The sequence below is a fragment of the Megalops cyprinoides genome, chromosome 20 (genome assembly GCF_013368585.1).
Source record: "Megalops cyprinoides isolate fMegCyp1 chromosome 20, fMegCyp1.pri, whole genome shotgun sequence".
Classification (NCBI taxonomy): domain Eukaryota; kingdom Metazoa; phylum Chordata; class Actinopteri; order Elopiformes; family Megalopidae; genus Megalops; species Megalops cyprinoides.
This window is the reverse complement of record NC_050602.1, coordinates 11,583,947-11,607,500: the sequence shown is the minus strand read 5'-3', so window position 1 is coordinate 11,607,500 and position 23,554 is coordinate 11,583,947. Positions and strand designations below refer to the sequence as shown.

General features: G+C 47.8%; 1 protein-coding gene across 1 annotated transcript in view; it reads right to left on the bottom strand.

Moving 5' to 3' along the window:
• Positions 1–23,554, bottom strand: part of LOC118795327 (ephrin type-B receptor 1-like) — a 155,614-nt gene that overhangs the window by 32,796 nt on the left and 99,264 nt on the right. The window contains exons 4-6 of the mRNA XM_036553738.1: positions 22,170–22,325; positions 15,627–15,962; positions 6,795–6,919 (exon numbers count right to left, since the gene is read on the bottom strand). Of these exons, the coding sequence (XP_036409631.1) occupies positions 6,795–6,919; positions 15,627–15,962; positions 22,170–22,325 (617 nt within the window). The remainder of the gene's footprint in view (positions 1–6,794; positions 6,920–15,626; positions 15,963–22,169; positions 22,326–23,554) is intronic.

Genomic DNA, 23,554 nt, shown 5'->3' with positions numbered 1-23,554 from the left:
AGAGAGGGAGAGAGCAGGAGTGAGGGAGCCAGAGGAGAAGAGAAACAGAGAGAGAGAGAAATGGATGGAGAAACACAGGAAGCAGAAAGATCACATTAGAGCTCTGGGACTCTGAGTGATGTAATGCAGGGTCCTGTTTCTGTGCGGTGATGTCAGTGCTGAGTAATGCACTGACATGCCAGAACCACTGTACTAATGTGCTGAAATTCCAGCATTGCAGTAGTAATGTGCTGAAATCCAAGCACTGCAATGGTAATGCGCTGAAATTCCATCATTGCAGTAGTGCTGTGCTGAAATCCAAGCGCTGCTATGGTAATGCGCTGAAATGCCATCATTGCAGTAGTGCTGTGCTGAAATCCAAGCGCTGCTATGGTAATGCGCTGAAATGCCATCATTGCAGTAGTGCTGTGCTGATATCCAAGCACTGCTATGATAATGCACTGGAATGCCATCATTGCAGTAGTAATGTGCTGAAATGCCAGCACTGCCATAATAACGCACTGAAATGCCAGCGAAACTAAAATAAACACACAAAGACGTTCCATCTGTGCAAACCGTACGCGTGTGTTAATGAGCGCGCTCCACCCTCATGACGCATGCCGGCGCGTACGTGCCGAGCGGCAGCGGGTAAAGGGCGGCTGACCGAACCGCAGACAGCGGCGCATTGTTCTCTGGACCAGACACAGCCCCGCCGCACGGCTAATGGAGGCCCTGACCTTTCCTCCAGCGAGCCGTTTCCTCCGATCCGAGACACGAGGAGAAGAAAAGAAATGAGATTCCTCCCCGGGTCTCAATACCTTTCATTCAAAACCCGCTCTCTTCCCAAATTACGGGATCCGATAGCAAGGTATGCGGGGTGAAGAAGAAGCAGGGGGGGGGGGGGGGGTGGTCAACATGGCACCTGGTGCTCATGGCCTAGTCAGGATGTGCCCTGTCTCTGAGTGGCCAATCTCCATGCCGCCCCCCTCCCCACCAACCTTGCCCCCCCCCATCCACATACTGTCCAAACACTTCTAACCCCTCTCCCAGGACAGACAACCCATTCCAAGCCAAAACAACAGGCCTCTCTCCCTCTCCGATTCTCTCTCCCACTGCCTCTTTCTCTTCCCCACTCTCTCTCTTTCTCATTCCTTTGTGAGAGTGGACATAATACATTTCAGTATTCGGCAGACTACACAAACACCCAGCATTACACAACATATAAGATATTGCCACTTTTAGACTGCGTGTTTCTTTATACATGCTGGGGAAAACACAAACACATCTGGAACTGAATGATATCTTTCACAAGCAACACACGCACAGGAGGTGGCAATAACGGAGATAATAAAAATATTTTGACATGCGTTTGAAATACACTCCTTACATTTTGAATTTGATGTTTTCTCATTTATTACATTTTCATAGAGAGAGATACACACAGAGGATGTGAGCTGATACTGCAGGAGACTCACGTTATGTGAATCTACCCTTATCACTCTGTATTCCACTGTTCCCCAGGATGTCTTCATATGTGTCATCCAATGGTGTGACAGTATTAAGGAGCCACTAAAGTCTCACATGGAAATGAAAGATTGCGAGAACTCACTCGGATAAAATCCATGCTGACTCAAATAGACTCTTTTTTCTTATTCAAACATTTCCTATTAAAAAAAAAACACATCTGTGGTGCTTTACATTTCAAATATTCCTGCCGACAGGAAGAAAAGAGGTTGCAGGCTTGAGTCTTTGGTGAGGAGCTGTTTTATCCTTGGGCATGGCGCCGGAAACCCGGACTGCCGCGCTAAGACGGTCGGCTATAAATCTGAGCGACGCGTAAAAATTTAAGCCCCGTCTGAACGAAGGTGACTGCTAAGCAATTCTCTAATACATCAGTATAAAATATAAAGGGGTTCCTTGGCCTGAAACAGTGCTTTTATTGCCTTCACTGCTACCCGCAGTGTGCAGAACAGGGTCCGGCCTCTCAGACTGCAGAGCAGCTCTGTATTAACAGTATTAACAGGGGCATTGCTGTAAGGCACGGCCTCATGTTGGCATGCCCCTCGCTGCCTGCAAAGACAAGGCTATTATGACAGGGCGCTCCCCCGCACACCTGGATGTTGTGACAAGAGCTTGGGGCGTTATTAAGGGCACTGCCCACCAGGGGGACCCCAGAGCTCTCTCACTGTCTGCACATGACAAACAGCTGAGGCTGAGGGCGGAACGTCTCGGGTACACACCTGCAGCTCCGACACTCCACGACTGCTCAGAGTGAGGGTGTGAGGGTGTGTGTGTGTGTGTGTGTGTGTGTATGAATTTGAGTATGGGTCTGCACGTGAGTGCGTATACTTGTATGCTTTTGTGCATGTGTGTTTGTATGTCTGTAGCTGTTTAAATGGATAACATTTAAATACTGTTGCCTATGTACTTTGCTCTGGATAACAGTTTGTGCTGAATGACAATAATGTAATGTAATGTTATCAAAGCTTTTCCCTAGACTAGCTTTGCTGCAGGAGCCCATGAACAGACAGACAGCGAGACACACACACACACACACACACACACACAAAATGGCTCCAATGGCTCCATCTTTCACTAACGCCGCAACCACGACTCTGTCCTATTTTCCCCAACCCTCATGATACGGCCCCTGCCAAAGGCACGTAACTGTGGAGGAGAATGAGGCTGACCTCTGTGCGTCTGAGGGGGTCAGTCAGACATTAAGGGTCAGTGAACCCTCTGCTGCTGAGAGCTCTGCTCCATCATGCCGCTGTTCCTGTCACCAGCCTGTCATTTTCACCCTCAGAATAGAGCCAAAAACTACAAGGTGTATCTGTCAAATAATCACACCACCACTGCTGTTTTTCTTCCGCTGTTTTTATTTTTTCTGAGGGAGAGGAAAATGGAATAATCCTGCTTTTTTTTCCTTTTTTTTTTTCTTTTCCTCTCCATGGCCGGGACAGTCTGAGGCAATTACGATACACTTTCTCTCGCGTCTGGAGTCAAGAGCTGCAATCCTTACAATCGCCCCGTTTTGTCAACCTCTCAGTGATGCTAAAATCAAGATTTCCTCTCCGGTTTCTCCGGGAGCAAGCGCAGACACTTCCGAGTACGTCTGGTGATCGTTAATGAATGATACCGTGCGCTTGACGGACTGAATCCATTGTTCTACTGTTCAAAGCGCCTCTGTTTAAATTACAAAGCTGTTCAACACGCGTGGACCGGTATTGATCCCCCTCCCTAACAGAAACTTGGGGGAATTTTGCTGTAAGGAATAGGATGAGGCTAAAGTACAATCCATCGATGCGGTAATGCTAACAGCGCTGAGGCTCATCCGCTTGCTATACAGTGAGGCCGCAAGGGTCTTGAGTGGAAGCTGGGTCAATAAACCCTCGCTACTGGCACCTCAGATAAAACTCTCGACTTATTGACATGCCAGCGCTGCGCACGAACCCCGGAGCGAATCCGATCCTCCGTGGGGTGGAAAGGGGGAGGGCGCTCACTTTATCATGAGATGACGCCTCTGTGTGGCAGTGCAGCGTTTAAAAATGGTAGATGGTGCAGCGGAATGTTCCGGAGCAGAGAGACTCCGAGTTCCGGCTCGTGAGGACGCTGCGGCTGAGCATGTGCGGTGGAGAGAAGCAGAGAGGGCCAAAGCCTTCTTTTCGGGGGGGGGGGGGGGGGGGGGTGCCTCCCCGAAACCTCTCCGCACTGAGCTCCAGCTCTACTCAGCCCAGAGGACGGGCGCAGAGGGGGGGCAGCGGGTTCTTCTGCGTTGTCGGCACCGTCCCCGCCCCCCTCGGAGAGCAGCCCACGGCTGAATCCAGCACAACAAAAATTAGACCCTCTCTCTCAGCGGGTTAGGTGATAAATACGGCAACCGAGGTTACTCCACAAACACAGCAGTCAGGTCCCCGGAGTCCCGGACGGGGGCGGGACCCAGAGGGTAAGAGGGTGAGATGCAGTGGGTCATGAGGGTGAAGCCCCCTGGCTGCTCCGACCAAGATCGTTAGGTCTAATTGGTGAGAGAGGGCCGGCAGTCATGGCTGAAGCTGAGGGGAGTCAGGCCAGCAGAATGACCACAGACAGGCTGAAGGCAGTTCCTCATTAGAGTCCATCATAGACCGGCCACATCCTGCAAGCACTCCTCTTTACACTGAATGGCCCACTTATGAAAAATATAAAAATAAAGCCACATTAGTACATGTTGACAGCAGCTGGTAAATTCCTTAATCGTGAGTTGGGATGGCTTTTCTTGGCACAGAATTCAATCAATCAATTCAGTGATCAGCTTCTCTGGACTGATTGATCCATCCATTGATCTAGTCTGGATTTGTGGGATTTTCCCATTAGAAGTAAACAAGAGAATGTATGAATGTATAAAAGGAGACTGTGATGCATCATGATGTCTGCCCATAGAGCAACGAAAAACGCAGGTACTAAGGTAACCAGTGTAATATGAAACCCTTCATTTACATATACTGACAACGATTTGCATATACTTGAGCAGCACTGCCAAAAGTGCTTTGCACACTCATTATCATCGCCCCCTAGTGACCGGTCTGCATTACTGCGAGGACTTATTCAAAATCAGAAAACTGCCTCCACGGCAGACAGAGCAGGCAGCCAGGAGAAACGCATCATCATTTTAATCACACGTGTCTCTGACAGGACTGACAGCAAATCAAATCGCTTTATTCATCTCTTTTAAATTAAAACCGTGCGATTTCTCCGGCTTTAATTACACACCTCAGGACCAAAGGAGCACATTTCACCAGCGGCTGCGTTCATTTCCAGTCCGTATATCGCTCCCAGTATCGCTATGAATCATCATATTTATCCCTTATTCCAATCATTCCAAAAAAATACCCCAGATATCTCCAAATTCCAGACATCCTCAAAGAAGGAAACGTCAGACCTCATATGCTATACATTGACAACTGTGTTCCTACCTCAAGACACTCCAGCAACAAAGTCCTTCGCTCCTCAACAGCTTAAACAAAGGAAAATAAGAAAAAGCCCCCACGCCTGCTTCATATTGGTTACAACGAGGAACTGTTTCAGATCTTAAAAGATTCCAGGTTTTGCAGTTGTTCTGTGGGTGCGGGCAAGTCGCACATCAAGAGTATTTCTGTTCTACATGGTTAAGGAAGACCATATACATGCATGTATCTTTTTTCAACTGGTGAGAGCTTAAACTACCATGCTGGCCTTTTTGTACCACTACACAGTCCATCATGTGAGTTACCTCCTCCTAATAAAGCTGGCCTTAACATGAATCCATGGTCCAGGGTGTGTCCTACCTTCTCATAGTAAAGTAGCTCATAGTCTTGTGCGTGTCCTACGTTCTCATAGTAAAACAGCTCGTAGTATAGGATCTGTCCTACCTTCTCATAGTAAAACAGCTCGTAGTATAGGATCTGTCCTACCTTCTCATAGTAAAACAGCTCGTAGTATAGGATCTGTCCTACCTTCTCATAGTAAAACAGCTCGTAGTATAGGACCTGTCCTACCTTCTCATAGTAAAACAGCTCGTAGTATAGGATCTGTCCTACCTTCTCATAGTAAAACAGCTCGTAGTATAGGATCTGTCCTACCTTCTCATAGTAAAGTAGCTCGTAGTCTTGTGCGTGTTCTACCTTCTCATAGTAAAACAGCTCGTAGTATAGGATCTGTCCTACCTTCTCATAGTAAAACAGCTCGTAGTATAGGACCTGTCCTACCTTCTCATAGTAAAACAGCTCGTAGTATAGGATCTGTCCTACCTTCTCATAGTAACGCAGCTCGTAGTATAGGATCTGTCCTACCTTCTCATAGTAAAACAGCTCGTAGTATAGGATCTGTCCTACCTTCTCATAGTAAAACAGCTCGTAGTATAGGATCTGTCCTACCTTCTCATAGTAAAACAGCTCGTAGTATAGGATCTGTCCTACCTTCTCATAGTAAAACAGCTCGTAGTATAGGACCTGTCCTACCTTCTCATAGTAAAACAGCTCGTAGTATAGGATCTGTCCTACCTTCTCATAGTAAAACAGCTCGTAGTATAGGATCTGTCCTACCTTCTCATAGTAAAGTAGCTCGTAGTCTTGTGCGTGTTCTACCTTCTCATAGTAAAACAGCTCGTAGTATAGGATCTGTCCTACCTTCTCATAGTAAAACAGCTCGTAGTATAGGACCTGTCCTACCTTCTCATAGTAAAACAGCTCGTAGTATAGGATCTGTCCTACCTTCTCATAGTAACGCAGCTCGTAGTATAGGATCTGTCCTACCTTCTCATAGTAAAACAGCTCGTAGTATAGGATCTGTCCTACCTTCTCATAGTAAAGTAGCTCATAGTCTTGTGCGTGTCCTACCTTCTCATAGTAAAACAGCTCGTAGTATAGGATCTGTCCTACCTTCTCATAGTAAAACAGCTCGTAGTATAGGACCTGTCCTACCTTTTCATAGTAAAACAGCTCGTAGTATAGGATCTGTCCTACCTTCTCATAGTAAAACAGCTCGTAGTATAGGACCTGTCCTACCTTCTCATAGTAAAACAGCTCGTAGTATAGGATCTGTCCTACCTTCTCATAGTAAAACAGCTCGTAGTATAGGATCTGTCCTACCTTCTCATAGTAAAACAGCTCGTAGTATAGGACCTGTCCTACCTTCTCATAGTAAAACAGCTCGTAGTATAGGATCTGTCTTACCTTCTCATAGTAACGCAGCTCGTAGTATAGGATCTGTCCTACCTTCTCATAGTAAAACAGCTCGTAGTATAGGATCTGTCCTACCTTCTCATAGTAAAACAGCTCGTAGTATAGGATCTGTCCTACCTTCTCATAGTAACGCAGCTCATAGTCCAGGATGATGCCGTTGGGCTGCTCCGGCTGGGGCCACGACAGCGTGATGGTTTTCATAGTGGAGCTGACCTGGTGCATGATGGGTACCATGGAGGGAGCTGGTCACAGACAAGGAGGAAGAGCAAAGTAAGAACGGAGCAGAACGAACATGTGATCGTCCACAAGTGGAAAACCGCTGTTCACCAAAATGAGTCTAACATAACGACACTGATCTGAAACATCCAAGAGCACGGACGTTATGAAAGTCATTAGCAGAGGTGGACACCCCGGCTTCAGAGAGTCAAAGTCCTACCATATATTTGTTCTGGCCTTTCACTAAACAAGGTGATTTCACTAATTAGCTCCTCTAACTGGCTGAAGAGTTGTGCTAATTAAATTCAGCTGGTGTAGTGCATGGGTAGAACAAATACGTGGCAGGACTTTTACTTTCTGAAGCCGGGGTGTCCACCTGTGGTCATTATAATACATTCATAAAAAAAAAAAAAACGCCCAGCAACAAGTAAAAAGGTAAAAAAAAAAAAGGGGGGGGGGGAGGTCTTTGCAAAGTTAAAATTTCATGAGGGAGGTTAAGTGCAGAGCTAGTGATTAAGTAGAGATCACGCAGTAGAGGTCAACGATTTAATCCGAACTTTAACGCCGCTGTGTTTGTCTGAATATCAAATCCTAGCTCTGCTAATGCGGGGGAGAGCAAGAGAACACTTCACAGTGACATGCGAGATGCTGTTTTACAAATCGCTTCTTTTTCATACGTTTGACTCATTCACATCGTGCGATGGCTTTAGTTAGCTACGATAGCGCGTGTAATCCCAGTCCCCGCGCAACGGCTGGCGGCTCAGTGGAACGGGCACAGGCATGCTCCAAGGAGCGTCCCCGGGGCGTCCTCGAGACAGGCACCCTTCGGCCCGGGGACACGTCACCTCGCCCAGCGCGTCGCAGACGTCCGGGTTTGCCGTTTCCAGCGGCGGCCGGAATCGCGGGAAGACGCCGCGGCGCGCTCTCTCTCTCCCGGGGAGACGGCCCTTCCGCTCCCTGCTCTCTCTGACTGCTTCACGCTCCGCCGGCTGCCTTTGCACTGCGTTATCAGTTGCAGGGGTGCCGCAGTCCGGCGGAGGAGTTTAAATTGCTTTTGCCTGAGCTTTGCCGTCGAAGCGCGAGGCAGCGGAATAGTCGCCGAGAGGCCCACTGCTAAGCCGTCTCACATCGGCCTGCTCTTACTTAGGGGAGCCCGCATGTGTGTCTATTTGTGATTGTGTGTGTGTATGTGTGTGTGTGTGTGGCCGGAATATCTGATTTAAAGCTAACACTATCATTTAGCAGATGCTCTTATCCAGAGCAACTTACAAAGGTTGCAGTTTTTACATGTCACCCATTTATACATATATTTACTGAGGTAATTGTGGGTTAAGTACCTTGCCCAAGGGTACAGCAGCAGTGCCCCGGGAGGAATCAAACCAGCAACCTTTCAATTATTAGCCCTGCTCCTTACCACTATGCTATACTGCCATCCCATGTATGCGAGCATCAAACTTTGGAGCAATGACAAGGCAACTTCTTGCCTTGCGGTCAGGCTGTTTTCTCACTGTCCCCTCCGCTGGGAGTGTGGGTGTGTAGGTGTGAGAGCCACTGGGAGGGGCCGAGGTCGGTACAAGCTGGCTCGGTGCAGGAGCACTCCCGGTCGCTGAGGACCCTCTGCCGTGACAGTGATTGGTGGAGGCAACACCCCCCCCCCACCAAACCTCTGTTCTACTTTTATCTGCCCTCTCTTGCTGCTGTTTGGCTTAACATTAATCAAAGTCAAGCTGTCCAGCACATTCGCTTTTGTATTTTATCCATTTCTCATCGTGGCTCATGGTGTCAGGCATTTCAGTTTGTCAGAGGGCCTCTCTCTCGCTCTCCTGGTGGAGTGAGGATCTCTTCCTGTTTTCTTCTGTTCACACAGACCGCTGCATACAGCCTGCTGAATGAATCTCCTTTCAAGGGCGTGTGCTTCAGACTGACTCAGCCCTCCAGGTAATATAAATCTATACGTCACATGACATTTTCAGCAACGATTACAGTATCATTTTATACATAAGTGTATTTTTCTTCATACATATGAATGAATCACCTTGGTAGAGTCAGGTTTCTCATTTCTGATTAGCCGACAGCTTCATGTCTTAAATCCAGGCCGGGAGGCATATGCAGTTAAACGTTATGAGGATTATGAAATATCAGGCAAATGTACTTTCGGTTCCTGCTAAAAGGCAGCAGTTAAACCCATATAACAATGAGGGGCTTTTTTTTCCACAATGAATGACCTACTGCTCAGTGGTTATGTATAATGCACCAGCCGTGTATGCTGTCTAACCGGCCCCTCTCTCTGAGGCCGCGCCCCCCCGCGGATCGGGACGCGGCCGGATGGGAGACTGACAGGCTTTTAAATGGCCGGCGACAGTGTGCAGGGGAGGAAGTGGCAGGGATGTTGTTTACATTAGTTACACACGACTGCACTAATGCACTGCTAACATCACTCCGCACTGCACCGGCACAGGATGGTGCCGACACTCCCACAAACACACACACACACGCACGCACGCACGCACGCACACACACACACACACACAAACTCTCTCTCTCTCTCTCTCTCTCTCACACACACACACACACACACACACACACACACGCACGCACGCACGCACGCACGCACGCGCACACACACACACACACACATACACACACACAAACTCTCTCTCTCTCTCTCACACACACACACAGACACACACACACACACACACACACACACTAACTCTCTCTCTCTCTCTCTCTCTCTCTCTCTCTCTCACACACACACACACACACACACACAGAGCCAGAGGAGTATCATTAAACCACTTCCAGCGACTTTTCAGAGGGCTGGATGGGTGAACCCATTTAGAACCACAGTTATATTGGGTACGATTAATCTGCCTTGGAGAGACCTGTTAATGAGCAGGGTCTCAAACCCTACCTCACTCTCACGCCTGCCTCTATTCTGTCTGTACGGCAGTAAGGGGACATGACCTAATGTCCATCCAACACCAGAAAACACAGAGGGAATCAACCTAGTCACAGGAGAATATGGTCTCTAGAGTTTTCTAGTATTGTTGACTCCTTATGGTTTTTTGCTTGCGTTGTAGTCTCCCTCACTTGTAAGTCGCTTTGGATAAAAGCGTCTGCCAAATGAATAAATGCAAATGTAAATGTAAGGTGAGACAGTCATGAACACCTCAGAAACCTGTGTCCAGGCGTGGCCTGCTCATATAGCCAGAGGTAAATCAGCGAGGGAACATTACCAACAAGCCATCTCTGCACAAACCACAGAAAGCCACAGGGTCCCATTCTATGACACGTCTCACCGTAGGATTGTACATCAATCTTTCAACAGGTGCATGTGGTGTAGTGGTTACAGCATCAGATCTTCCTTCATACAACGCTCCATGCTGAAACTGATTTGCTCCGGTAAAAATGTCCAGCTGAATGTATCCATGGATGGGTGTGACTGTGATCCATCTCATCTCGGGTTTATATAAATATATACTGTACAACGCTGATAATATTTGACCACAATATCTACAGAAAAGACAAATATGTGTACATCTGTGATATTTCAAAACCATTCCCTGATTACACCCGTGCCAGTACCTTCCTATTATGGTCTACATAACACCACTTTGATATGCCTTGGCAAACCTGACTCACTGCATTCCTAGGCCTGTTCGAATCCCATTGGCTGCTGAAGGTTCCCGGTGTGCCTCAGTGGCCAAGCACAATAATCCATTAAACATGTCAGTCATGGGTCACATGGCCACAATGCCGCGGCCCGTTCCCAGGGGCATGTGGCTATAGCACACCCGTAATTAGGCCCTGTGTGCACTGAGAGGAAGGCTGGAGTGTAATGATCACATTCGGGAGGACTCTTTGGAGCCGTTTTACCCACTAAATTATTTATTTCTCCTGTGCTTTACATATTCTTAGTGATTAACCACCTCTTTTCCATTAACGGAGACCTCCAAAGGACTGATCCAGCACACACATACATTAATGGCTTTCCCCAAGAGAAAACATTATAAGGAACTTCTCTAGATCCCACAAGCGTGTCAACTGACTCTGCTTTAATGCTGTCAAAGTACTGCATGAACTTAAACCGAAAAAAGTTTAAGTGTTACACCATAATACTGATTTCTTGAAAGAAGGTTCTTTTTTTCTTCTTGTTTCTTCATTGTTTTCAGGCACTCATTTCAATGACAATTCTGCCTTCTTCAACACTGACTCCCTCTTCTTCAGCACTGACTCCCTCTGTTTCAGTGGTGGCTCCTGCTTCTTCAGTGCTTACTCTCTCTGTTTCAGTGGTGACTCCCTCTTCTTCAGCGATGACTCCCTCTGTTTCAGTGGTGACTCCCTCTTCTTCAGCGATGACTCCCTCTGTTTCAGTGGTGACTCCCTCTTCTTCAGCACTGACTCCCTCTGTTTCAGTGGTGACTCCCTCTTCTTCAGCACTGACTCCCTCTGTTTCAGTGGTGACTCCCTCTTCTTCAGCGATGACTCCCTCTGTTTCAGTGGTGACTCCCTCTTCTTCAGCACTGACTCCCTGTTTCAGTGGTGACTCCCTCTTCTTCAGCACTGACTCCCTGTTTCAGTGGTGACTCCCTCTTCTTCAGCGCTGACTCCCTCTGTTTCAGTGGTGACTCCCTCTTCTTCAGCACTGACTCCCTCTGTTTCAGTCTTGACTCCTCTCTCAACAGCAACTTGTTTTAAATGCTCGCTCCCTCTTTCTCAACGGTGACTTGTTTACATGACTGCGTGGCGGTAGATACAAATGCACTGGAGGTGCTTGGGAGCACTGGCTATTCTCTTGTGACGAAAGAAAGAAGCTCTTACTCTTAAGTTGCCTCCAGCAGTCTGATTTGTTTTTCTTCTGTTCCAATTTTACACCTTTTTTGAGAAAAACAGCCTGAACAAACCCTAGAGCTCAGCTTGATAGGATAAAACATTGACTACAGCAGAGTTTTGCAAAAAAGCAGACTATGATACAAACGTGATAAATAAAAACTGCATGTCTCACAGCAAGGTTTACAGATGGATCCTTTAAATCCCTGGAAAACGTATTTTAAGAACGTGGGTAGCAATGCGCCGTTGCGATTATTGTACCGGACGTGTAACCATTAGCTTGCACGTTCAAAACCCACACGGGACACCAGCTGTTACTTGGCTGCGGTAATTAATCTGAATTGCCTGAGTAAACATCCAACTTTACAAATGTATACCATGTATTTCATACATCACCCTGAGAAAAAAATGCATGCACAAAGCAAATGTAAAGCGTAACATAAATGAACATCTGGTGCCGGTTTACAGTGAGTACAAAACTGTGAAACATAAACGTAACACAATACATGCTGGTACACCCGAATCCCAAAGAGGGCGATTTTCTTGCTTCAGCTTGGAATGTTTCTGTTGCCTTCATGACAAAGTAAAGCCAGGATGAATCTTCTGAGTGCTTCCCTGCAGTACGTGGGTTTAATGCAGTACGCATTCCCCCAAAGTAGGAGTGTATTAGTGTGAACTGTCAAGCTTTGGTGATTATTGGACGGTGATTAGGGGTGGTGGGGGTGGATGGGGACACGGCGTGTTGCCGTTGCTGCAGAAACGTGTGGCTGGCGATGACACGCGGGAAGGAGGGGGGGGGGGACGGGCAGCGCTCCATCACCGACGGAGGGCTTTCAGCTCAGTGACTCAACGGGCGGACAGAGGCCGTGCATCGGTCCACGTCAGTGACGCGGGCTCTTCGGCGCTCACACTCAGCCCAGCGCTGTGCCATGCCCTTCCTCACCGACTCCTTTCCACTGGTAAAACGCGCCGCGGTCCTCGGGAGCTGGCAGACTTCCTCCGTTGCTGTTTACTGAGCTTTGGCACCGCTGCGAGTTTACTCGGGAATGCCAGCTCCGAGAAGCTTGGCACAAATCATGTTTTATTTAGGCTCATTTAAGAGAGCCTTTTTTACCGAATGTCTATACCAGACCTTCTGTTTACTTCCAACCTCTTTTTTCAAAGCTTTTTTTTTATTATTATTATTTCTGCATGTGCTGGTTACACTTCCAGCAGCCAGTGGCCATTTAACCTTTAATCTAACTCCTGCACCACACGCACATTGATTTTTTTTTTTTTTTTCCCCTCAGTCTGAATTGAATCAGAATGCTATTCTACTGCAAAATTGGGTCAATATTATGGACTAAAGACTTAAATGTAGTATATGCCAGGTAATATGTAACGCTAAAAGACCCACAATTCACTGAGATTGATGTACCCTTTAGAATCCACTATAAAGGCTGCTTACCGATGGCACAGTAAATACTCGGTGAGCACAGAATACTGCACCTGGCCTTCAGGGTCAGTGACAGACAGGAGAGAACAACCAATAAGGACATTAATTAAACCACCGCCTAAGAGCCAGACCATAGGCTCTGTACTAAATCACTCCAAGCTATAGACATATGTAGAATTTAGGGCTTTAAACTTCAGATTTGAGACAAACTTTTTCATCGACTCTTTTCCCGTTAGGGAATGTTTTCCCCTTGCCCTCTAAAGGGATAAAACTCCCATCACCACAACTCCTTCCACAGTATAAAGACTTGTCCCCGCCTCTGGGATGACAGCAGCATCCTCATTATGAACCAGACCCATTAACAACAGATGACGGCATCAACCTTCCTCTCGTCTGTCAAGCACGCCACTTATCCTGTCAAATGGGACACTGGGATATGAGCTGTCTCTGATAATTCACCACCGATCACTCATACCCACCCAATGTCAAGCCGGGTAACCAAGGCTCGCAAGAGAATCCCCCTTTTTTTTGTGTAAACCATGATGTCAATCATTTTTAAATCCCCTGTTAACCAGATGAGACTATAACCTTTGTTATGATTCAAATACCTTCACCTAGTGAAATTCTACACTATATATGATTACCTACATGATCTACATGTACATATGATGTATAATTTTGTGGGTGAAGAGATACTGAGCAGCAGAACTGTTCACAAAGCTACAGTGCAGTAGCTTTGATTGCTCACACTGGTTTCCACTCCGCTGGCATTTCTATTTACCTTTGCTGAAGGCCAGCTGGAGCTCAGATTGCTGTGTATTGAGTTGTTTTGCCAGATGAATATGCTGCGATGTCTGGGCAGGCTGTGATTCACACTTGAGTAGAGAAAGCCTTGCGCTGAGTGAAATCTCTGTGAGAGAGTAGAGTGCCCTGGATTTAATCTCTGCAGCCCGTAGGCCTTTCACCTGAACCTGGGTTAAATGGGAGAGTATGCTTGCTGTATGGGGTGCTCTCACCTGCCCTTGAAATTAACAATGTGCTGCTTCGCTGCAATGTAAAGGTGCACTATACTTTTCATACGGGCTAAAATGTCTCTTTGACATAGGAATGTTGATGCACAACAGCTGCATTTTTTCTTAGTGGCCAGATACATGTTGTACACTCTGTTTCATTGACATACAGGACATATTTTACATGCCATTTGGGTAGAATAAATGCTACTACTGAAAATGTGGACATTTATATTTCAATGGGTTTAGAGGATATGTGGTATGCACTTTGTGCTGGTTATAGTAAAAGGATCAGATAATATTTAATTCTGCTACTTTGATGAAACTGACAACATTTCAAGTAGGGTATATATGGTTTAAATACAATGCAGTGTGCTGCTGATCGACTTTAAATGGAAAATAAGCAAGAAACATACAACGTAATCAAGACTCATTTGTGCTCCCTGGAGGAAAACTAAGCCTGGCACGACTTAAATATCAGCGCTCATAAAATGTTCCCTTCTGGAGGCTAAGAGACAAAGATCAGCAAATAAACCACTTTTTTGTTTGTTTTCAAAGGGCCTACGAAGCGTAGACATTAAAAAGGCCTACAAAGTGTTCCGAAACGGGGCAGAAGTTTTTTGCCGGCGGAGCCACTGATCACAACACGACATGCCTCCTTTTGAACTTCTGTTTTTGATCGAAGTAACAACATCTCCCGCGCTCTCAATTATACAAAATCTGGCTTTCATTTAAAAGAGACGGGGGAACAAAGCCGGCCGCTCAGTAACAGACTGCGAACTTTCGGAAACTCTCGCGCTTCGAAAGTTCTGGCACCAGAACGCTAACGGCATTCTGTTTTCAATGCGAACTTTGCACCGGAGAGGAGAGAAAGGGGATTGGACAACAGCAGCAAGAGGGCGGGCTCAATGATAAGGAGAGAGAGTGGTGTTTGGACACTGACAAGTGGGCAGCCCTACTGATGAACGGAGACAATGCGGACTAAACCCTGGCAATGAGTGGTTGAAGGCACTGATGAGGAATGATCAGGAGTGTCGTTAGCCTGGTCTGACACCGTTGCTCATTCAGCTTGAATGGATACGCTTACGTTCTATCGTGCCGGAAGTCGCTCTGGACAAGAGAGTCTGCAAAACGACGGTGGAATGAACTTCCACACTTCATCCGTCTCATGTCTCAAAACTGTTTCTTACTAACAATAATTTAAAAAAAGTAACCTAATTGTTTAACGCACTCGTTAGCTCTACCAGCTAGCTTGTACCTTGTCTGGCCAACCATTGAAACCTTGTCATGCAGCGCTTCTAGTATTGTTGACTCCCTATGTTTTTTTTTTTGCTTGTGTTGTACTCTGCCTCACTTGTAAGTCGCTTTGGATAAAAGCGTCTGCCAAAAGAGTAAATGAAAAATAAAATGTAATACAACGTAATGAGGAAAGAGAGAAAGGGACAGGACACTGACCGGCCTGGTTGGTGGCGATGTCGATGGACACGTGCTGGGCCGGGTAGGGGCTCTTGTTGCTGACGCCGTTGACGGCCTGGATCTCGAAGGTGTAGTGCGTGTGGGCCCACAGGTTGCTGATGAAGACGCGCGTCTCGGTCAGGCCCAGCTGGCGCGGGACGAACTCCACGTTGTCGTCGCAGGGCGAGCAGGACCGGCGGTCGGCGCGGCACTTCTTGCAGATGATGTTGTAGACGACGTCGTCGCGGCCGCCGGTCTCGCGCGGCGGGTGCCACTCCAGGATCACCGAGGTCTCATTGACGATGGAGAGGACGTTCCGCGGGGCGGAGGGGACGCCTGCAACGCATGCAGGGGCAGGCAGAGGGGGAGCAGGCAGTCAGTTTCACTCACCACCGGCCACACCTTCTCCGCGAGCCTGACCTGATGCTCCTCTGACCGAGTCAATCAACTGATCCCTGAAACTCAATCAGCAATGCAATCATCACTCCACTAAGAGAGTTTCTGAGGCCCATACATGTTACGTCCCCCCAGCATCGCTCACGTTCTTATTGTCAATATGCCTGTTGGTGCTTAGAACAGTGATATGACTCTGCACTCTTGGTTTTATCCCCATGACTGCTGATGTGAGACCCCCCCCCCCCCCCCCGGCTTAAAGACGACATGCTCAGAATGACCTTAGGAGAAACTGAGGAGTGTCTGATGTGAGTGTCCAATAGACTTCATGCAACTTCTTCCAAACTTCATACAAGATCAACCAATCACAGCCCAGTGATTATCATCTCACCACCTTGTTAGGGATCCAAACCTTAATTTTGAAGATGCCTCCACTTGATTTGTCGAGTAAATGTGTATTTAATTTCAGCAAAAATGCTCTTGCCCCAACTTTGGTTTCAGTCACACACTCCCAGTCCCATACAGAGTCATTTTTGGCCTTGCCTTCACGCTCCCAGACATCATATATAAGTGATGAATGGGTTTTCGGAGACAAAGAAAAACTAATAAAAATCATTTCACCAATCTGAGTTTGTTTTAGACTTTTTTTTTCCCGTGACAAGCAGTCTGCTTGTTTCTGTAGATTCGAGCTGCGCATTGTTCAGATATGTTAAAAACAACTTCCCCGAGCCCGTGTGCTTCCGGCAGAACGCGGCACTCAAGGTTCTCAGCCGAGGCGGCGATGACAAGGTGTTCCGTAAGCGGAGGGAGGGGGCAGTCATCACACTCAGAGGCAGCACAATTAATCATTGTTCCGCAGCGCCAAACGAACTGTTGATGGAGCGCGGGCACAATGGCGGCCGACTCAAGGATAAGCCGACGCTACTGAAGGAAGGAGCGTGGGCGGGAAGATGGAGGCTCTGAGCCGCGACCTCATCTGCCACGCGTGTGCCGGTCAGCAGAGGGCAAAGCTCCTCCAGGCTCCTGATGCCTCCTGCACACTCAGAACCAGTCAGCGGCGGGCCGAGAAATTACAACGATGACCTTGAGGGCCCAATGCAAACAAAATCCAAGTAATGATGTAATTCTGTTCTGTGTCTGACACCAAAGTCTCAGAGATACTGAGCACAATTGCCTATTTCCTCTGTTACACGGTCTATGAAGGATGTCATAAGTGTCTGACCCATGCTATTTTTATTTGGGCTGTGCAAAATTTCGGCTTAAAATATCATAAGCACTACAACACAGTACTGAATGGAACACTACAGCACCACACAACACTGCACATAGTATATCACTGCTGCACAGCACAAATACAGCCTCAGGCAGCACTGCATATAGTACACTACTGCTGCACGGCTCACTACAGCGCGCACAGCACACTTCTCCTTGATTAATAGGCAACAGTGCGGAGGACTCTCCCTCGTCCCAGTGCAGCAAGAAATAGGTTAGAGGAGCCGAGATTAAAGAGGCGCAGCCGAGCGCGGCGCGCTGGCACACTAAAGCACCTCTCACGGGAGGAGCGAGAGCGCGGGCTACACATGCACGCACACTATACACACACACACACACACACACACACGTGCGCGCGCGTGTGTGTGTGTGAGTGTGTAGCGCATAACGGATGACTACCGGGTGTGAAGCCGGGGGCCGCAGACATCGCTCGGGAGGTGAAACCGTGACGGAAACGTGGCTGTGCGCGACCGGGCGTCTCGGCCCCGGCGCAGGGAGAAAACATGACTGAGGAGGCAGCGGCGGCCTGAGAAATCAGATGTGACTGCCACTTAACGAGTGATTTGCAGGCTATTACGCGCTGCCCTCGGCTGTTTTAATTTGCGATTGGATTTAATTTGTCGAGAGCGTTACCCGCTGCCTTCTCCTCTGGCATTAATTTAGCCGGAGAAGTCAGAGTTGATTTTGTTTACAAGTTGCCCCGCATCAGTTACACAGCCACATCATTATCGACGGCGGATTTCCGACGACAGATGTCTGCTTTCTCACCCCCCCCCCCCCCCCCCCCCAAAAAAAAAAAATCTAAATCCATGCAAACCAGCTGCGATGTAGCGACGCAACGACGAATCATCGCCTCGGCGACATCGGTAATCTCTTTCCTGTTGCCTTTGTAGAGGGCTAATCTTTTCACCGTTGTCACCTCGATGATGAAGTAGCGGCGAGCCCCGTAGCCTTTCGGTGGGTTCAGCGTGTGTGAGAAAGACGCAGGAGCGAGACTCGGCCCCTGAAGCGCACTCGGGCACGGAGCCAGACGGCAACGCCGCCGCTTCCTCTCCGCAGCCGAGGCATGGAGAGCACTTCGGTCCCAGTATAAACAATCAAGACACCGCTCGCTCGCTCACCCTCCAGCTAAACCCCTTGTGTCACCTTTTTTTCCCTGTTTGTTTTATGATGTAGAATAGTCCCGCAGGGCTTTCAATAAGTACCCACAGATCTGTAATGGAGATCTGAGCCTTCGTGCAGGGAGTCTCCTCTCAAGAATCTTGCTTTGTTTAAAATGTTATACTCTCTCGGGGCATGGGCCTGCTGTGGAAATCTAGGCTTAGGTGAACATTTGTGTCTCTGACAGTATGTGTCACCCAGCCTCACAGAAATCTCTCTCACACACACACACACACCTCTTAAAGACCAGAACAATCTTAACTAAACAGAAGCGCACTTCTTTCAAGAAACCCGGCCTTTATCATGAGATATCCCATTTATACGAGCCAGTTAAAAGAACAATAAAATTACCATCTTCCCAACCCTAATCTCTCATCCGCTATGCAGCTGTGCTTTATCCATCAGGAACCGCGACACCGTGACGGGCCACGGCGCTCGCCGCTTCGGTCCGGGGCACTCCCTCATAACCGCCCCGGCGGGGCCAGCCGGCTAACGAGCTAACAAGCTAACGAGCTACGACGCGCGGCGGTCCCCGGGCCGCGACGGAAGCGCGGTCAGCTGAAGCGAGAGGGAACAGGGCTTACGCGCAGCGGGTTGCCAGGGCTGCCGGGCGGCGCGGAGCGGGGGATTAGGCCGGGGAAAGGCAATTACACTGGCTTAGGTTCGCTTTACAAGCGCTTTGCAGCCAAACCGCGCTCCCCTCGGCGTTCTGATCCGAGGAGGCTTGGACCGCGATCAGAACTCCCGACAGCTCGCGACGGAAACTTGAGGAGAAATCCCGCCCGCCGAGAACGTCAAAAAAAACCTCCGGACCCTGGGACATTATTTTTTTCCCACTCATGCTTTTTCTCAAAACATGACATGCCTTAAATCATTTCCCTGCTCTGTGTCATTCCCCTGCTTTTTTACTCTCCCAGCAGGTTTAAGGAAATCATGGGCCACCTGCTCCTCCTTACAGTACATACCTTACAGTTTAATGTAGACAATAAGGTCCTTTTTGTCTGGCTATAACAACTCAGGAAAAAAACACACTGTCGTAATAACTGATTAATTGACAGGTCTGGAAACATGTATATTTTACACTGCCTTCCTTTCTCAGAGGCTATCTGTAAAATTCCAGACAGTAAGGCTTTCTGTAATACAAAATGGGGTTGCTGAGGAAGGGACACCACCCTGAGGAGGAGACAGAAGTTGGTCTGGCACTCAGGGTAGCCATGATAAGACATCTGAAGGAAGGGTAGGGGGGGGATCAACCACCCCCACAGGCACAATCAGAAGCACCAACTCCATAACCCATCAGACTCTTTTAGAGTGTCTCAGAGAGGCATGGGGAGAGCACACAGCCGTCTGATGAAACAAGCCACTTTGAAAATGTCTGGGGGACTGGGGGGTGCAGACTTCAACCATCTTTGAACCAATTACCCCGACACTCCCAAGCATGCATGTTGTTAATGGGGAGGGAGGACACCCATTAAAAGGCCGTGAATGTTTCCTGAGAGATCTCCTGGAGAGTAAACCATCTCTGCGGCACTCTCCTTGTTCCCTGTAATGTACGGTCTTTCAGTGGGGATGGAGCGATCACTTCTGGCTCCATTAAATGGCTGGTTTTTTATAAAAAGTAAGACAATACATTAGCACATTGTGCTGCCAAAACTGGCATTTTCTACTGCGATGACCCAAATAACAATGACAAGCACCTGGCTAGGCCCCAGAGACAGGGTAACTACAATACATTGTCCTTCATTCTGAGGAGCCAATTAAAAGCAAGTAACAAAAATGATGTGTATGCACACCAAAAATATAACATTTTGGTAAACACAGTGAAACAACCGAATCTGGCAGCTAATCCAACAACTGGTACCATACCTACACAATCATAACTAGTAGAGTCACTCCAACCATTTAACCTACTTCACATGACTTAACTAATTATAATTACCAATGCTACAACTACTATTCATATTATGATATTTACTACCTTCTAAAACTGAAGCTATCATCAATACTAGTGTAACCATTGGTACCACTACAACTGCATATGCTACCACACCACCCACAACTACCTTACTATCCCTGGTATAGCAATCACTGCTGTTGATACCACTATACTACTATTATAACAAAAGCTGTGGTCACTAAATTTACTACAATTACCAACGTGACTGCTGGTATAGCTACTACTTCTCTAACTATGACTGCTTCTACTGATACTACTGCAACTAGTGTACTAGGAATACCAATACTGCTGCTACTACAACTATTATGACAGGCAGTTATTGCAGCAACTATAGCTGGTACTATAGCTATTAGAATGGCTGCTTTTAAACTACAGTTACCAAAATCAATAAGAGAGTACCTCCTGCAGCGCTCTGTTCTGGACTCTGGCATGGTAATAATTTCCCTCAGGCCAAACACCCCCCCAAACCCCCATCCCACAATGAGACCATTGTGCAAACCTGATCGGAGGATCAGCAGCAGGCTGGCGGGGGTTCACACAACCCCCCCATCCTTAAAACCTAAAACCACTGATCCAGAGAGAGGGGGAGAGAGAGAGAGCACCTTCATCCAGTTAATCTTGTTAGGCAAGGAGTATGTAGCATATAGGTAAAGACCGACCCCCGCTGTCTCTGGACCCCTGTAGGGCTGCCATGCCTGTCAGGGACCCAAAGCCATGCAGAATAATGGGGATCAGGACTCCACCTCCAGCCTTGGACAGAGAGCCGTGTCTTTGCCTCTTACTGGGAACACCTCTCTCTGCAACCAATCAGGGCTGGGCTAGGGGGGCAGCACATGATCATTTTCCTGTGCACAAGGAAACTGTCCGCTGTATTATGATTCAGGCAGAAGGGTGGAAAAGCTGCAAGTGCACCCATGGGATCCTGGGAGGTATTCTACCCTCACACCCCAAGATGCTTTGCCCCAGTTTCTAGGAATGGACAGCAGAATATGTCGGATGTGAGACTCCTTAGAGTCAGAGGACCCTTACCCATAAAAGTGTGTCTGCCCAGAAAACAAAGGGTGAAATGACTCTCCGATTGAGGTTCACTGGAAGTGAAATTGTCCCCATTCATAAAACTGTGGCTGCACTATGGCGGTTATTCGTGAATGGGGAGCGTCTCTCTCTTTCCGGGTGACCCACATATTTGCGCTCCACTTTTCCAGCCCTCCCAGGAGTCTGTGGTATGTGGAGCAGGGACAGATGGAGAGAATCGAAAAGGGCCGCCAGAGATTACCGGAAACCCTCGCTCGAGCCCTATTTCCTCTGCTACCTACTCGCACATCCTGCCAGACAACAGGATAAAGGGGCATGTGTTTGTGGCAGACGATCGAGGTCAGTGTTCCCCATTCTACATTTGGATACAGTCCCCACAACACAATGCTTTCACACACAGATACCAATTATGTAACAAATTTGTCCAAAAAAAAAAAACAAGGAGAATGCGCCATTGCATGATCTTCAAATGTTGCATATCAACACAGTTCCCCAGTCAGAATCCTACAGGAGTGCAGTCTGACCACTATTTCAAAGTTTGGTGCTGTGAACTGAGTTGTCCTGTTTGGGTTATGTTTGAGAGAAGGTACATTCAGTGTCGGCTTTCTATGTGTGCTGTTTCTTAAACTAAAGAAGGTAGTGATGTTACAGCACACTCAGTGTTGCCTTTCTAATGTGTGGTGTTTCTTAAACTGAAGAAGGTGGTGCTGGTACAGTATACTCACTAGTGCAGGGGGCTTCGGGCTGGTCCATGTCCCCGCGGTAGTAGCCGTTGCGGCAGACGCAGATGCTGGCAGACTCAGACGTGGACCTGCTGTTCGGGGGGCACTGCATACAGAGTCCCGCCCCCTGGCTGGATTTGAAGGTTCCGGGAGGGCAGGCTGTGGATGACAAAAAAAAAAAAGACTTGAGTAACCCAGAAACAGCAGCATCATGTCATAACCAAGAAAACAAGAGGGCCCTAGTTGGCACCATGATCATTTCTCCGTGGGCTGGAAGTTTGTGTTTCAGCCTCCCTGTCTTTAATGCCCAAAGCCACAGACCGGGTCACTGCTCTATAAGAGAAAACATCTCTCTTCAGGGCAACTGGTGTGGTCAGAGCAGGAATTAAACCCATGACATTTGGAACCCCCTGATGCAACTGTTAACCAGAGACAGCCAGGCCCCTCCCACAGGGAATATTTCTGCCTCCAGTCTGTTACAGACTCACATTCAATCTAAACTCTGCAGCACCCTCCCCTTCTATCCTCAGCAGGACCAATAGGCAGAGCTCTCCTCTTTCCAAGCCACAGTACCTATGCAACTGCTGTGGTCTAAGTGTTCTAGCAACTTCAAAGGACTGGATCATCTCACTGTGCAACAGACCTAACAGGTGGAGAGATAGCCCAACTCTTATCACAAATGCAGGAGGTGACGTCACTCTATGAAATGGACTCAAAGCCACACTCAGTTCTACCTCGCCTGCATGCCACATTCAACTCAACCTGCTCTGCGACGTGAAAAGGGGAATACTTTACAGGGGGGCTGAGATTATAAAAGCGTGGGCCTACAGAACACTGCAAGACCTGCAGCAATAACCTTCCAAAAATTTAGGGAGATAAAAAGGCTGGCTGTCTTCCTCACAGGGCGGAATTTACAGTCGGCGCCCCCTGTGATATACAGTATGCTTAATGTTCAGCAAGCGGCCATCGAGGCTTGTTAACAGCTGTGTGCCATTGCAGGACAAGGTCCATAAATCCAGAGAGAGCAGCCTCTCGCATTTTCAATCTCCATTTATTTCAGCAAATAAAAGATTGTGATGATTCTCATTCCTGGAGGATGTAGTCTATATTTTTATCAGTACACAGAGTGTATGGAGAGCAGATAAAATCTGTTTGTTCGCATTCTATCCGTCAACAAAGCATCAAGACTGAGTTATTTCCCCGCTCCATCTGAAAGGATATATCCTCCCCTTACCCGGGAGTTATCAACGCAGACTAAACAACAGCAGAGGCATCTGACATAGTAACATCAGATAATACAACCCAGGTAAATGTTTGGTTGTGTTAATAAATCTGCCATGCAAGCCCCATGGACTTGCTGTGTGCTCAGGTTGTCCAACGAAACTCTC